At 32.5% G+C, this 17,718-nt stretch overlaps 1 protein-coding gene across 1 annotated transcript in view; it reads left to right on the top strand.

The window, feature by feature from the left end:
• Positions 1-191: 191 nt before the first annotated feature.
• DDR2_1 (DNA damage responsive protein) overlaps positions 192-17,718 on the top strand; it is a gene marked incomplete at its 3' end in the record, with an annotated part of 116,867 nt that continues 99,340 nt past the window's right edge. The window contains exon 1 of the mRNA XM_012938737.3: positions 192-511. Coding sequence (XP_012794191.1) covers positions 427-511 — 85 coding nt within the window. The 5' untranslated portion in view covers positions 192-426. The remainder of the gene's footprint in view (positions 512-17,718) is intronic.

Raw genomic sequence — 17,718 nt, 5'->3', positions numbered from 1 at the left:
CTAGCTGAGGTGTTTAGGCCGCCCACCAGCACTTTCCATCCATAGTTATTGAATTTTAGACGAATAGATTCCGTTGTTTCATTAATTATTATAATAACCAATTAAATTAATGGAATTTATTTTACACCCACTCATTTTATGATGAATGACCTTGTACAATGAATATAATCATTTGATTGGTTAGAAAATTTGAAAATTTTGAATGAATTCAATGAACAAATATAATTTTGAACATAAAGAGAAAAATTCCCGTTACACAAAGCATGATTATTTGACTTTATATGGATCCTTAATATGATATGAGTGTAAATTTGCTTAGTGGATAATGATTATCATCAAATACTTATGATGAATATACACTAGGAACTTATTAAAATTCTACATTAGATTGATTTTATTTGTTTAAAAACATGACAACTTAACATCATGTATATTCTATGTAAAGGTTGGATAATTGTAATATTGATATGTTCATTTATTTGGAGAGCAAATACATATAAAGCAGAACAAAGTGAGTTCAAATATACTCAACATATATTATATTCCTTAGTATAATTTAGTTCTATAATAAATACATTTCACAATTATTTTTCTTTCGATTTTGAATGACTTTAACAGTGACTTCATGAAATCTCAATTATTCAGTTCAAAATGGAGTTAGGGGTTAAGATTAGGACTGAATAAAAGTTAGGGTTTAAGTTTTATTTATCATGAACTGGCATTAAATTATGATGCAAGCACTTTATGTAACCTTATGATTGAGTGAATTTGGCACACATTCCAGTGTCACTATCTGAAATATAATTGGTTCGTTTTCATACTTTAATTTTACCCAACTTTATAAGTTTGTCACTATAATGTAAATTTATGAACATTTTCTACGTAATTACTGTAGTTATTGTATGAAAATTGCGTAACATAGTTTCCTTTTTCTCAAGCTTTCTGTTAGATCATTACATATAATCGTTATTTAGATGACATTTAAATAAACATTTCGAAGGACGAAATAAATGTTAAGTACTTACCTTTTTCTTAAATGAATACTTATCATTCAGTTTAGCCAGTATCTCATTAAAAATTGCTACGTTTTTTACTATTAGTTAGTATTTGTAAGCAATATACACAAACTCAATTTGGAATAATACCCATGACTACTTCACAGCTCTTAAGGTCTCAGGTTTGTCGATTTTGAAAATTGGGGTTCAGAGACACACAAGTATTATATGTTTAAGTAAAATGGGACATTTTCCATAGGGCCAACTTTCTGCTTTTAACATGTTACATAGTTTTTGTGTCATTTCTTTCTAACTTATCATTAAGTCACATCTGTATGATATATGCTTGCCTAATACTGTCATGAGACATTCTCAGATCATCTGAGTATCACCAAGATTATACTTTAAGTGTTTACTCATTACAGGATTTTTCCTTTAATCTAATGTTATTTCGACCTTGTTACTTTGGTTTTTAATATATTACTTAGATTCAGAAATAAAAACCCATTGTATTTTCGATCAATCTAATAACTATAGCGAGGGTTAATGCTAACTTCCATTCAATATTTTCTTTTTGAGTAGCCGTTGATTCAACTAGAATGGAATAGGATTTATTTACGGACAAATCCCTCATTCAAAGTTGGATAAATGTACTTCTGTACAAAACTCCTAACTGGATTAGATAAATCAATTGTAATCCATAATTGTGTGCTTTGATTGATGTAACTTGAAACTTATCACTTTTTTTACTCGAATACTCTTTATTATCTTCTTTTTTCCTCAAATACACTCCTTCCGTTTGTCTATATCATTACTTAAGGTTATGAGTATTGTTTCATCAATTCTCTGTGATACACTAATATGAAATATGTATACACAGGCCGATTCTCATCATACCTCTGACGTTTATCGGTTGACTTAATAGCAAAATATTTACCAAGTAACCTCATCATCAATTTGATGTTCAGTTAATTAATCCTGTTATTAAAATACAGGTTTTTTAATGAAACAAGTGTTTGTACATTTGTGTTTATGTTTGTCTCAATTAGAATGGACGCAATAACCACAATGTGATCCAAATGTTTCTTTTTCTCTTTTAAAAATATACAAAGGATGACTGAATACACTTCAATGGTTTTATGAATGTTTGACGTCATGTATGATTGGATTTTTTTAAATCATGTGTGCGCATGTATTTCGAATAGCTAACTCATTACTTACGTATAGGGGGAAAAAGCGTAGATGGATTATTATATTAAATACATGATGAATTCAATGCTTAGTTTTGACGAACTTTTCATAGTTTCGTCATCATATGATGTGATACTCGTCATGTTATTTTCCAGTTAACTATTCACAAAAAAAGAACACAAAAGGGAAATGGTGACACTTTTTTTCTCGGAGAAAAAACCGTCTGGAGGATATAACGTCAATTATTTTTGTAACCATGTAAACGAATGTATTGATGCATATAAGTTGTTTATTAAAATATATCTATTTAACCTATTTGGCAAGCTATTTCTTAAAAGTGAAAATGTCTATAAAATATGGATTAAATTCATAAATTATTAAAAATGACTGTTCTTAAGTGAGAAAGTGACTTCACTCGGTCATGATCAATATAGAGAAAGCTCGGGGCATGGATACATTGATCCACTTCGTCACATTAAAACAAAAAGATGAAGTCAACATAATGCATAGTGGAGGAATCAAAATCACACAAAAACAATGTTGTGTTTGATTGAGATCATGAATAAATTGGTGTTAGACTACTATTGCAAACCTGGAAGCACGGAATGTCCTTTTCGTCCTAATGTGGGACTCCTCAGCAGTGCTCATCCACGATCCCGTCCACGGGACTTGAACCCAGGACTTTCAGTCTCGCGCGCAAATACTTAACCTCTAGACCACTGAGTCGACCGGCATCCAATAGTGTTAATGTCTAACTTCAACCGACCCATGATATTGCGCGACCATCTTTCATTGTCTGAGGTAGATACCGGTTTCTACCTGACATGGGTTAGCTCCACTGCAATGCACACAAAGAATAGGGAGTTATTGGGACAAACCAAATAAAGCACAATAATTATCTCCTTCCACCTTGTTCTCACAATCAGAGCTTGTTTTATTTAATTGAATTTCGAATAACTGATTGGATTAAATCAGTGTATCTGATGTTTATTTAAAGAGTTCAGTTGAATATTTACCTCTTTAATGTTTTATTCAAACTGACAATGAACAGCTTTTTATATGCTGCTAATTACATTCATTACGTTTCTTAAAATATTGTACATTTAATTATCCTAGGATGAATATTTAAACACCAAGACTTATTTCTTTATAGGATCTTGAAAACATTATTTATGACCTATACGATGAATTATTGGGGAAAATCTTAATTTTCATTCGTTGAATTCAAATAAAATGGACGATGATGATAGTGTCGGTGGACTATTGAAATGTAACAACTTTTACCTGTTAATACTATGCATCATATTCCTACTCAATAAACATCGTGCCAACTAACATCTTTGTTATCCATCTGTATAACGTAGTTATGGTAATTTTCTTCACATTTCACCACAATACGAATCAAACTTGATTCAGAGGAGTGTAAAAACCATTAAGGTTATGGATTTCTTATTAATGGTATTTCCTAAGTGGGCTTTCTCTTTCTCTCTCACATACTGTCTTTTTACGTCAAATCGGATCCATCAATCCTCATATAATCTCTTTCGAAAACTGTTTGATAGAGTAGTAGAAAATGATTTTTCTAATGATTTCTATGTTTGTGTGTATCTGTGTGTCTAATACGCATGGGGATTCTTTTTTTTAACGTGGATAGTTCTTGCTTATTCTGCTAGTTGATAAACTCAAGCTTTTCTATTTCATGATTCATTCATCCAAAAGAAACTGACTGTATTTTCAGCTTATATATATATATATATATATATATATATATATATATATATATATATATATATATATATATATATTCGCCCCAACACCCGTTTTTAAACCCTTATTTATGCTTTTTTGTTACATTTAAATTATCTCTGTTTATAATGTTTGTGACTTAAGGCAACAGAGAGGCAGTCCGCACAGGGTGCACATATCCCAATAAGACACTGATCAATTTCAGTGCTAAACATCAATGGGAAGATTCAAACAACCAATACAAAAATGAATTTCAAGTTTCTTTTCTTTTTTATGCTATTTGTCTTTGTTTGTTAATAAAAAACTAATTAGACAGTAAACTAGAATTGTGATGAGAGATTGTTCCTCTTTCGAACACACACACACGCGCGCGCGTGCACGCGTACTTGGATCTTCGTACCCCTTGGAAATAGTATTTTCTACGCCACACTAAAATAAAATGGGAGGTCATTCTTTGTTTTATCGTTATTACTACCACTCTCATTACCAGCATTATTATTTTAAGCAAATAAGATTTTATCGTAGGGATCATTACTGCCTCACTTGACTTTAAATTTTATTTTAAATATTGAATACAACAGCGATGGTAGCAATTTTTTCTAAGTTGGATTTTCTTTAGATCAACTGATTAAGTTGGATCTGATTTGTTATTACACCTTATTTTCCTGTTTTGAACATGCGTTTATATGTTGGCTGATCTAATTTGTATTCTGTACAGTTCTCAGTCCATATTCTTACTCATTTGTTAGGTTTATTATGATAAAATTGTTTATTTGTAATGATTTTATTGTTTCGTTTCAGAATTAATTTTAATTACATTTATTTTCTGCGACACCCTTCAACATTGATTAGTAGTAATTGGATCCGGTAGTGTACTTTTTTAAAATTCAAAAGTCATCAGTCACTTGGTGGTGACGATGATCTCAACTACTCTGGTAGTAAAACCAGCCTAAAGCTTACATAACCAACATTAAATCTCCACGTTAATTGACAATCATGTTTTCTGTTCACCCTTAGCTTTTTCTGCAATCTATTCGTAATTCTAGACAGCATTAAAATTCATATGAAGATGGTACAGTAGTAACTTGTAACTCAACATTCTTGTCCCATCCATGTTATTCCTACTAATGCTTAAAGCATAAAATTGGTTTTCATATACTCTACACTTCATTTTAAACATACGCCTTCATATTACCGCTTTTCTTTCTACATTGATTTATAAACTAATCGATTAAGTGAGTTAATCGTCTCCCTCGGACACAAGTCTATTTAACTTTTATATACCAATTTGACAACCATCACTTTATTAATTTTAGGAATTCTGTCATTAGAACTAGTTATTTTGTCTTATCATGTTCTACAGAATATATAAACATGTTCATTCAAGTACATTTTACACATGCTTATCTTTATGTGTGCATGTGTAATACCATAAATAACCTTCATAACTTAGTATTATATTATATACGAGTATTAATCAAAGAAACTGAGTCATTTCATTGATTAATTTATTTTTCTCACATCAAAGCATCGGACTCAATTCCGTTAAGTTCTCCTTAAAATAAACAAACAAACATTACTCATGTTAAAAGTTCTAGTGAATTCAAAAACAATGAACGTTTGGTGTTGTTTTGTGGTTTAAAGGAGTTAACAGGGTAGTTTTTAGAAAAGATATGGGTTTCTTAGTTATTGACATTCATCAATCTACTATTTAGGAAGGAACTTGTACTTCCTGTGAAATTCGAACCGGTATAACACACTCAGAGAGACATCAGACAACATAAACCTCGAACGATACTAACTTACAAATTAGTTTAATATCATAAAACAATGAATGCATCCATTTCCAAATAAAATAAATACATTGACTAGTTTGGAACAATATAATGTTACTTTGTAGGGGTTCATGTCTAGCCAGAAGGTACTTTGTATGTTTAAGAGAGCATGAAGATTAGCATGAATGAGGAGGGCTGGAAAGGAGAAGAACAAAAGAAAAAGCTAGTTGACGACCCAGCAATCACACACAATGTACTTTTATCGTTAAAACCAATCAACCACAATAAGAGATAATACAAGCCTCAGATTTAGATAATGTTAACTCGATACAACTTTACTCAATGTAATTTAATCTATCAAGTACAAGTTTATGTAACTCGACTTCAAGTCTTAATGTTTCTCGTTTGAGACCTAATTGAATTTAACTCAATGGAGTTCTAATCTATGACTTAATTAGTTGAAAGTTTGATACCTTTACTCACTAAGCCATAACTTCACTACATCAAACTTTCTATTTAAAACGAAGTACATAAAACTTATTCAGTTAAAGGATGATTTTAGTAGCTTGTAATCTGTATTATAATCAAAGTATATTTTCTCAACCTTCAACTCATTTACATTAGTTTTTTTGTTGTAAAGAATTTCCTGTTTGATTCTATTCTATACTAACAAAAAGTTGCTTTTTTTCCACTGGAAATAATTGTGTCATTTCAATATGCATTGTAAGTGATTGCATTAACTAACTAATTAGGAATTGAAGGCACAATAATCCATGTAATCTCTTTGTAATATTTTTGTAACGAGTAAAGAACAATGGAATCATTATTATAAGGTTATGCTTTTGTAAGAAAAAATGTAATCATGGATATATATCTATGGAGCCTCAAAGCATACTTTGGTTGACAATAGAAACATATTTCTATTGTCTCCAGTTGACTAGAATTATATAAGCTTTTTGGTGAAATATTAATTCTTTTGGTATGTATGTGTATATGTGTAGAGTGGTTTGTTTTTGATAGTTATGGATGAATATTGATCGATTCTGGAACCGGATTATTTCTGTCATTCATTCATGATCAATGTAGGGCCTGAGTTACATGTTTTTTCCCCTCAATTCGCTATCAAACATCAGGCTAACAAGATACGGTCAATATTGATAAATAACATAGGAGTTGAGATTACAAAAATATTATTGATCATGAAAAAAACTGAACATGGAGAATACGGGATGAAAAAAAGGAATGTAAAACTGTGTGAAAGAATACTGAAGCTCAAAATTTAGGGGAAGATTAACAATGAATAGATCTGCTAAATTACGAGCGATTCTGAGCTATGTTATCAAACGCTTCTAACCAATAGTCCTGGTTATCTCTCGGATGTCAACCACAAAATTTCCGCTCCATCTTGCCCCCAGAAAACCGGCTCAACTTGAAATTCATCGATGTCATGAATTGGTATCATTTATTAGTGTAGCTACCTATGGCTTTTATCCAACTTTCATTTACTTCAGCGATCACTGTAATTCAATGTAGATGGTGATTAGACATACATAATGCATGTCCCACCCTACTAATTTGACTGTAGATCCATAGCCTCACTAATCGATTTACCATCTTTGCCTAGTATTGTACATCCAAATTCGTCATTTCTCGCTCAATGGTTCCACTATACATGAGCGTTTCTTCGGATGCACCTATGATCAAAAGCTTGAAAACTAGACATACGTTTTGCTTTTGTAGATCGCTTTTCACTGACACAGATTAACATAGAATGGACTAACTACTTATATGGAATATTACGTACACAGACAGCATTCATAAGTAAAGTATATATATATATATATATATATATATTGATTTCTTAGATAAATCAACAAAATTGGCTAGGTAAGTTCATTTACCGTGCCTGTGTTCCTCGAACAGTAACGATGACCAGTAATTTACATTTGAAAACCGGTGAATATACTGCTAAGTCAATCGTATCTATTACTTGACTGTTCACAACTTGATGGACACTTGTGACTAATGAAATTTTTCATTCGTTAAATTTCTAGCAAGTGAACTAACTTCATACTGTCAGAACCTATTGATTTCTTGAATAATAAAATGTTTCATTGAAATCATGAACCGATTTTAGTTAGTCAGTTATTAAAAACCTGGAAACACCCGACACGGTTGAACTCCTCTAGTCACAGGCCACTAAAAACCCCAGAAATTTCTCCTTGGAGCTAGTCACTAATGAGCGCCTAGTAATTGTAAGTACAAAGTCGTAAAGATTGTTGAGTTTAGTGGGCGAGGTTGACGATCCTCGGTTCGTTCCTCACAAGTAATGTCGTGGATGTGTACTGCCGAGGGATCCCATACTAGGAGCAGACAGCCGTCAATTGCTTCCAGGTTTTCAACAGTGGTTTAGAATTAGTCGGTTCGTGATTTTAATGGAACTCTACAATCTTCACTTAGAATAAAACTTTAGTTACTTTTGAAAAAAGTGAGATTTGTATAATTTCCTCTATTTTAAAGCTATTTTTCATCAAAGATAACTATTTCATCTATGTTTTCAATAAATACCCTAATAATAGTCCATAACATAATAATCTTACATAGAACTGAAGTCAACAGCTTTAGGTCACATAACCCCAAGTACAATACAATTTAGTTAGAATAAATACTTGTTTACTAGTGTTTTTTTTGTATCTTATAATAATGGGGCTTGATACATATTTAACAAAGTGAATTCAACTCGCCGTTCATAATGTACTATAAACTATTCAACTATATAATGAGAGTCACTAAGATTCATTGTAGTGCATATCTTATTAGTCATATAATATTCCGGTCACTAAACTCACCTTTAATCATATGATCATGAAAATATTCGCATATATGTATATATAATAAGTATAAATATGTATAATGATCAGAAAGGGGTTTTGTGGATATTATAGTAATTTAATAGTTGAATTTATGAGTCAATAATAATAATCATATGCTCAGTAGTGGACTGGCTTTAAGAGGTATTTCTTGGAGTGACCAGTGGAGTTCAACTGGGTTTATTGTGAGATAGTAAGTCACTGAAGACAATGATGGACGGTGGCTCAATTTTGTGGATTGATTGAAGTTAGATATTAACACCATTCGCAGACGATCTGGCCCTTCTATCCCAAACGCAACAACAGATGCAGGAGAAGACGAACAGTGTGGCAGCAGCCTCAGCAGCAGTAGGTCTCAATATGCACAAAGGGAAAAACAGGATTCTCCGATACAACACAGAATGCACCAATCCAACCAAAATTGACGGAGAAGATTTGGAAGGTGTAAAAACCTTTACGTATTTGGGCAGCATCATTGATGAACAGGGTGGATCTGATGCAGATGTGAAGGCGCGGATCGGCAAAGCAAGAGCAGCATATTTACAACTGAGGAACATCTGGAACTCAAAGCAACTATCAACCAACACCAAGGTCAGGATTTTCAATACAAATGTCAAGACAGTTCTACTGTATGGGGCAGAAACCTGGAGAACTACGAAAGCCATCATCCAGAAAATACAGGTGTTTATTAACAATTGTCTACGCAAAATACTTCAGATCCATTGGCCAGACACTATTAGCAACAACGTACTGTGGGAGAGAACAAACCAGATCCCAGCGGAGGAAGAAATCAGGAAGAGGCGCTGGAAGTGGATAGGGCACACATTGAGGGAAGCACCCAACTGCGTCACAAGACAAGCCCTCACATGGAATCTTCAAGGTCAAAGGAGAAGAGGAAGACCAAAGAACACATTACGCCGAGAAATGGAGATAGACATGAGAAAAATGAACAAGAATTGGATAGAAGTAGAAAAGAAGGCCCATGACAGAGTGGGTTGGAGAATGCTGATCAGCGGCCTATGCTCCATTGGGAGTAACAGGCATAAGTAACTTTTACTGGATGTTGGTCGGCTCAATGGTCTAAAGGTTAAGCGTTCGAACGTGAAACCGATAGGTCCTGGGTTCGAATCTGGCGAGATGGGATCGTGGATGCGCACTGCTGAGGAGTCTCACAATAGGATGAAATGGCCTTCTAGTGCTTTCATGTTTACCATGGTGGTTTAGCTTCAGTTGACTCATGAACTCAACTATTAAATATGTATAATTTGTACATATAATCTGTACTTTGAATCATTTCATCAAAACATTGAAATTCTAAGCTCTTCTACACTTCTTGCATGTTTAATACAATCAAATATAAACGTGAAACTATCAAATAAGATTTCATAATATGTATATGTATATATGTATGAGATATTTTACAATTTTGAATTTGTCACAACACAATAGTGATTTATATTATAAATATACTATTTACATAGATTATTATTGTTTACGTACAATATTTGGGACGGAAATCACAGACATAAGTTGATATATATATGGAGTGTTTGTTTATACTGTCTGTTGTATAATAAATCGGTTGTTGTTGTTGTTTATTTTTTTCCTATTAAAATTCAAATAGGTTGGATTTTATGAAATCTTAATTTTGTGTCTTGATTCTTGTTTGTTTGAATGGTCTTAGTGTTTTGTTTCATGTACAATCTGTTAGTGTATGTAAATTAATATTCATATTTGAAATAAAAAATCTAGTAAAAATTGGTATTTATTTGGTTTAATATCAGAGAAGGGGTTATTTGTGGATATTATGGTAATTTTAATAGTTGAAATTATGAGTCAATTGAAGCTGAACCACCATGGTAAACCTGGAAGCACTAGATGGCCGTTTCGTCCTGTTGTGAGACTCCTCAGTAGTGCGCAACTACGAACCCACTTCGCGAGATTTGAATTCAGGACCTATCGGTCTCGTGCGCGAACGCTTAACCTCTAAACCATTGAGCCGACCGACATCGGACGGTGTTAATGTCTAACTTCAACTAATCCACAAAATTGAGTGACACATCTACCAATGTCTTCAGTGAGTTACTATCTCACAATAGACCCGGTTGAACTCCACTGGTCACTCCAAGAAATACCTCTTAAAGCCAGTCACTAGTGAGCATATGTTTATTAATATCAGAATGGTTTGCAAAATGCTTGGAATTGATTACAAATTAATACTTGTAATACAATCAACTAGTGAGTAATTGACATGATACTTAAGGTAATTTACAAGAAATACCATTCTAGATACAGATTGTATGTTCGAGTATTTTATATAATTCAGTGCTTTTTGGTGGAGTTTTCTCTCAGCTAGATAGTTTGGTCGTGTAGCTTTTATCATTTTTCTGAACGACATCATCAACACAAGCTTCAAGTAAAAGTGAAGTGTTCATATTTCTCCACGTACAACTCTCAGCATGTCATGTAGACCTCTGTTTTGATTTGTCATTGTTGACCTTTAGCCTTTCATTGTTTACTTCTTTATTTGTATCTCCTATTGATTTGATTCTTGGTCCAATATTTGTCCATAATTTTTCTGATTGGAATCATGTAGAGAAATGTGAACAATTCACCTTTACTTGAAGTTTGTGCTGATGATGTTCAGAAGAACAACGAAAGTCCCACGACCAAACCATCTAGCTTTAAGGATGAAACTCCACCAAATTCATCCACCTGAGCTAAAAAACTTCACCATGATTCAGTGTATTTAAGAGTATTTGTCTAATTAGATAATAATAGCCTATTCTTTATCCTAACTTTGAATCTCAACCCTAACTTTCTTGAGTTTTTAAACAAAATAGAAGGAAGGCTTCATTGCATTGTAACTGATATGAGTTGGTGACGAAAACCCTATTGATTTATAACCCTAACTCATAACACTACCCCGACTCCTAATATATAACGTTGACCTTTTAAATTCACTGTAATGAATAATTGAACATGTAATAGTTAATTGATCATAATCAACCTGTGGTTGCATTATAAATTTATTGGTTTTCATTGTTTTGTGATTGGTTAATACGTCACTTAAGGTCGTTAGTACTAGTGTACTTTTACCGATTACCGTTCAATATTGGCTAGAAGTGTGATCTCAACTTCATATATTTGTAGTGTCGGTTATTATGTTAAGCCCATATACCTTATTCTAGCTTTCGGACAACCCATTCTATTCATTCTACTTGTGTCACATTCTGACCTTGTTAATTATTCGCTTATCAATCTTGACTGTTTTTATATGAGTGCGTAGGTGTGTGTGTGCACTTGTTATCCCATTACTCATCACATGTCTGTAACTTATCTTTGTGTAACTATAAATATTGATTATCGCTTGATTAAATGGGAGTTAGCTTACCCTCCATCTCCACCGCGCGTCGTTTCTTTTCTCTCTGTTCCATTCGCTTCATATACAAAATATATGTATTCAAAAGTCCATTCTCGTTATTTGAGTTATTTAAATCCGTTATTGACTAACGCGAATAAAGTCGATGATTATAAACGAGGATAGGCGACATATATATTGATATCAAAAATTCATATGATTTACTTGGAGTCAGATCTCGGGCCACCAAAGTGGAGAGCCCTTTCGACGACATCGTCCGATCCAAATAACGACAAAATTAATGAGCCTCCACAGAATATTCCTTTCTCATGAAATGCTTGATAACTTGAAATATTAAATTAATCTTGTTTAATTTTTAATATTATGTAGACTGTTCTGTTGAATGTCTGTGATGTAAATGCTAACTATGTTCATTGCAGAATTTTACAGGTTTCTTTTCAGATGATCTCAAACCAAACTTTTAAGTATCCTTTTTTTTCTCTTGTAAGATATCCAGGGTTTGGTTGATTTGTGGTCTCGCTTGTATAATACATCCATATTCAGCATAGGGTTGTGCACATTGTTGAGTTTTAATTGAGATCATGAACGGATCAATGTTAGACGACCATTAAAAACCTGGAAACATCCATATTCACTTATCAGTTAAGCATGAATTTGTTTGTCATATTTAGTAACATTGTTAATCATTGTGTTTTTAACGGGATATTCGTGGTGAATTCTGGATGGAATCAAAATTCCAAGTTTTACATTCTGGTTATACCATTCCGTCAACGAATATTCAGATATTTATAAACAAGGTAGAACCTGTCACATATGTGGATCTATCCAAGTTGCCACATCATATTAGCACAGTTAAATGAAGTTATCACTATAAATCATAGAGTAGTATAATTAGTAACAATATTAGTAGTGGTAGAAAAGATCAAGCATAGACACTTTGATTTAAGACGAATAAATTTGTGGAATAAAAAGTATTTTAAGATGAAGAGTAAATGCGTATGTGCTATTGCAACTTACTCTGAATCATTTCACCCTATATATTTAACTATTGGTTACCATAAATATGTTCATCCTAACCAAGTCGTCTGCATCTATCTATACAGTTTAGTCCGATATTCAATGACCTCATAGACTGATGCCACGAATACCACCAAAAATATGTGTATTTTGTCTGCTAACTTCACTTATCGTGTTCAATAGTATAACTATGAAGAACTACTTCGTCTTCGGTTTCTAATCATCGAAACTTTAAAAATATATAGAAAATGAATATTATAGTTTATTCATGGGAATCTTTAAGTTTTATTATTTATGATTGCCGTTATTCATCAATGAATATGATTGAATGGTCATACTTGGTGAATACTTGCAATGGTCTTTTTTTCTGTTGGGTGATTTTAGGATCAGGATAGACCGCAAGGGAAAGACTTAAGTCATTCACGTTCTACACTCTTCCAATATGTTATTTTGCAGCTAGCTGATAGTCCGTTTTAGAAATACATCACTGTGTTGTTTAGTGTTATTATTAATATTATTGTTAGTATTAATCTATTTACCATAAAGGGATCCATCTACTTATCTTCGAACCTCACTTTTTTAATCGTATTTTATTATTCTTACTACTATCAGTACACTTGTCTTCCTACTACCAACATGAATTTTACCTATTATATGTGGTGACTTATTCTATTTCATTGTGATTATTAACCTAAATTGCCTTGATTGGTTTCACATTTTCGTATAAATGTTCTTGTATAGTAGAGTAAAACTTGATGCCGATCTAATTCAAAACAATTGTTCGCTTACATGTGTTGTTCTAATTCTCAGTTTAATTTTAAGGGCTAGTAATACTAACCGTTTGTTCTAACCGATTTTGATTGTAGTGGGATAACGTAATTGAAACGAACTTTTATGCATTTCAATAGCTTAAGGATGTTTGTTGTATTGATATTAATTATAGTTGCTACTTACTGGGCTCGTGATCACTGATTTAAAAAGAACTAACCTCTTCACTTTATTTACTGTCAAACTATGACATTTTTTCTCCATTATCTACATATCGAGATTGAGACAAACACACACACACACACACGCCTATCGATGTTGACGCTTAATCACCATGTGCTAATGTTTCGTTGATAAAACAGTTATCTTTCATTTTTAAAAAATAGTCCAATCTCTTATTCTGTTCTTGACTTTCAACTATTTTATATGAGAGCTGTAATTCTGTTCACTCGTCAATTAGTTCCATCAACTGTCATGTGATGTTTACGACTGCAAACATTAACCTTCCATTACTTATCTATGATATTATAATTGAATTGGTGATAAAGTGAACTAATCTATTTTCCGTTTATCAGTTATTCTATTTGGTTTAAATGGTGGAAGTATTTTTTGTATCCCGTATTGAACGCATCAATTCAGAGTAGTAGTCACACCTTGAAAACAAAATCAAACTAACATTTTGAATAAGTTTTTAGAAAAGAATATCTTAGCATACTTTATACAAGGTTATTGGTTTAGTTTTATGCTACCGGTTTGTAATAAGAGCTATTTTGAAATCTTGATGTACTTCTTCCTACTTCATTCATATAAAGAACTGTATAATCTATCCGAGTTCATATGTAATTGTTCATGCGTGAATCAAACTGTTGAATGATACCAATATTATCAGTAATGATAATGATAATAATAATAAGAAGAACAACATAAATACGACACTTCAGTTTTCCCGTTTCTTTATATCCCCCCACTCTCTCCCTCCATCCTCTCTGTAGTCTCAAATTACATTTTGTAATTTCTACAATTGAGATATCATACTCGTTTATACTGTATGTCCAGGGTTAGATAGTATAAAAATAATAATTAATTAGATAATCTCTTTAAAATAATTCATCACAGCTTTGGTTCCGGTTATTTTTGTACAAAATAGGAAGAGAGATCAGATATTTACTAGTGATGGCTAAATCATACTCGACTTTCAATCAAAATTTGAAATATTCCCATATTGTAAATTTAGAAAAACATAGATATAAGCGAACAATATTGTTTTCGATTAGATCCTCATCAGTCTTTACTCTAATATACAGTAATATTTATATACATATATGAAATTATTAAACCAATCAAGGTAGTTTATAAGTCAATGATAACAATGGAAAAGATTACATAATAAGTGAAACATGAAAAGTACAAATCGGTAGTGTGATAACAGGTGCATTAGTTCTGATAGGAATAATAAAGGCTCAAATCAATGTTACATAATCGGAAATAGGTCAGTGATTAGAAAAATATAGACAGTGAGATAACATTTATAAAATTATAATTTCGTATCGTGCTCTACCACTCAAGTTTATGTTCCCTTTATTATCGTGAAGAGAGCAAAAACAAAGATTTAATCGGAATAACATGAAATTTATTCCATTTTGTTAGCTTCTTACCAAGTGCTTTCAATATATTATAATTTAAAATTGAAAATTATTGAAGTTAGATTTGTACACCATTGGATCCCAGCCCAGTGGTCTGGAAGTTATGCGTTCGCACTCGAGAACGAAGTTCCCGAGTTCGATTCCCGTATGCGGAATCATTGATGTTTATCTGTGAGAAGCCTCACATGTTGGGACGAAACGGTCGTCCAGTGCTTCCAGGTTTTCAATGGTTGTTGTCTCATGGAAATCGGCTAGATATATAACTACGTATCGTCATGATGGATCTAAGATTCCAAATACAGTTAATAGGATAAATATAAACAGAGTTGTTTCAGACAGACAGTGTGAGAGATATTAAGATAATAATTAAAAATCATAGAGCTAATGAACATTTCTAATTGATCTCGTTGTAATAAGGTTATTGAACTAAGTTTAATAAGTTTAAATCGTCTTATCATTCCACACATATGACATCCAAATAAACACGCACTAAATTTCATAACTAGAACCAAATTTTAAAATTACATCAATTGTTTTTCATCATTATTACCATAGTTATTAACCAGTATTTATGTTCAGTTACACTCAATATGTATGAATAACGCATCCTGTTCGAATCCCGCGAGCGGGATCCTGGACGCGCCCTGCTGAGGAGTCCCACAATAAGACGGAACGGCTGTCCAGTGCTTCCAGGTTTTCAATGGTGGTCTAACACCAATCGGTTCATGATCTCAATTAAAAACTTAATAATCTCCACATCCCCTATACTGATATTTCTTTTTCTCAACTTTCTTCTCCATTCCCTACATTTTTGTCGATGGAAAACATTTAGAACCATAAAACCACAATCAATATGTGCTCCATACCATCGTGTATAAAATGATTTATGATAGTTTCCAACATGCATGTATGCATTTGAATGTATTCATCATACATAATTGAGTTATTTTTTATTCTTCTCGTTACATCTTGCTTTCACTTGTAATTACGTAATATATATATATATATATATATATATATATAACTCAATGTAATGTATCAATGTAAGTATTTTCATTGCTCCCTTCTCTTTCCGCATATTTGTAGAAATATCGACTAATTATGCAGAGTTCGTTATGATATAGCTGTGAAGATTATTCATGCTTAGATGAAAGCAAACTACCTACTTATTTAATCATTCATCTTCCTCTTCATATATGTGCCTGGTTGTTAAGGCTGATAGATCATCCTCATAACTCCCTTATTTTTGTCATTTTATTTTGGAAATTTGGATAATCTCATTTTCACACCAAAAGGGCCCATTTTCACCTTCATATTATATTTCCCATTTGGCAGGACCTTAAATGTTATTGGTTCGTTCTCTCTCTTAATATGCTAAATTGTGACGTTTCCCAAGGACATTTTTATGCCGTATATATACGCTTGAGTTATGTGGTTGTTGTTGTTGTTGTTCGTACTTCTGGCTGCTTGTGGAATGTACTTTCCCTCATCTAAACCTCAAAATTTCCCACAAGTTGGTGGGGCTGCTGGAACGTATTGAAATAGTTTGGTTGTCTTATCGTTGTGTCGCTTATCCTTCGTTCCGTTCGCCGATTTTATGGTGATCTCATAATCTGTTCAAACATAGCACTGGTCCTACGTTGTAGCTAACCGACTGACCGACTTCCTTTTGAATTCAACTCCTAGTGTTTACATTGCGTTCGTTTGTTCTTGCTATATTCAACCTCTATGCATGATTTAGTCCACTCCAGTACTCACAGACACACATGTACACACTTTTAGATTTTGATAGTACTAACTACAAATAGCGAAAGTAATCTTTTTTTTCTCAGTATACGAATCTGTGTAATTTGTGAATGAATGTAAAATTATATATTTTGCAACTGACTAATTATCCTATCTATTTCAGATTGTTTTTGTTAAAATAACAAGAATGTGAAAGATGTAGTATCGTGTAATAGACGACAAATTTTCATGTATTTCGATTCACTTATTGTTTTCTATTCATGTGTATCTAAAACATTTTTGCCTCAGTTAATTTCTATCATCAGTCTATCCACATCAATCTACAAATAAAAGTGACATGTAAGAGGGAATTTTCTCTTGTAAGGATTTTGTCAGGTTACTTTTCTCTCTGATGAAACAAACTTTACTTCCTTTTTACTTATTACTACTGTTACTACTTATTCTCTGATTTTTTTCTCCGGCTACTTCATATCTTATTTTAATATGTAGGTATTTTTATGTGTGAATGTTTATTATGCTTGAGTGCTTTTCCCTTCAACTCATAAGGTGTTCTTTTTTTCTTCTAATTAATAATATATTGTGATT

The sequence above is a fragment of the Schistosoma haematobium genome, chromosome 2 (genome assembly GCF_000699445.3).
Source record: "Schistosoma haematobium chromosome 2, whole genome shotgun sequence".
Taxonomy (NCBI): domain Eukaryota; kingdom Metazoa; phylum Platyhelminthes; class Trematoda; order Strigeidida; family Schistosomatidae; genus Schistosoma; species Schistosoma haematobium.
This window is presented reverse-complemented; position numbering and strand designations above follow the sequence as displayed.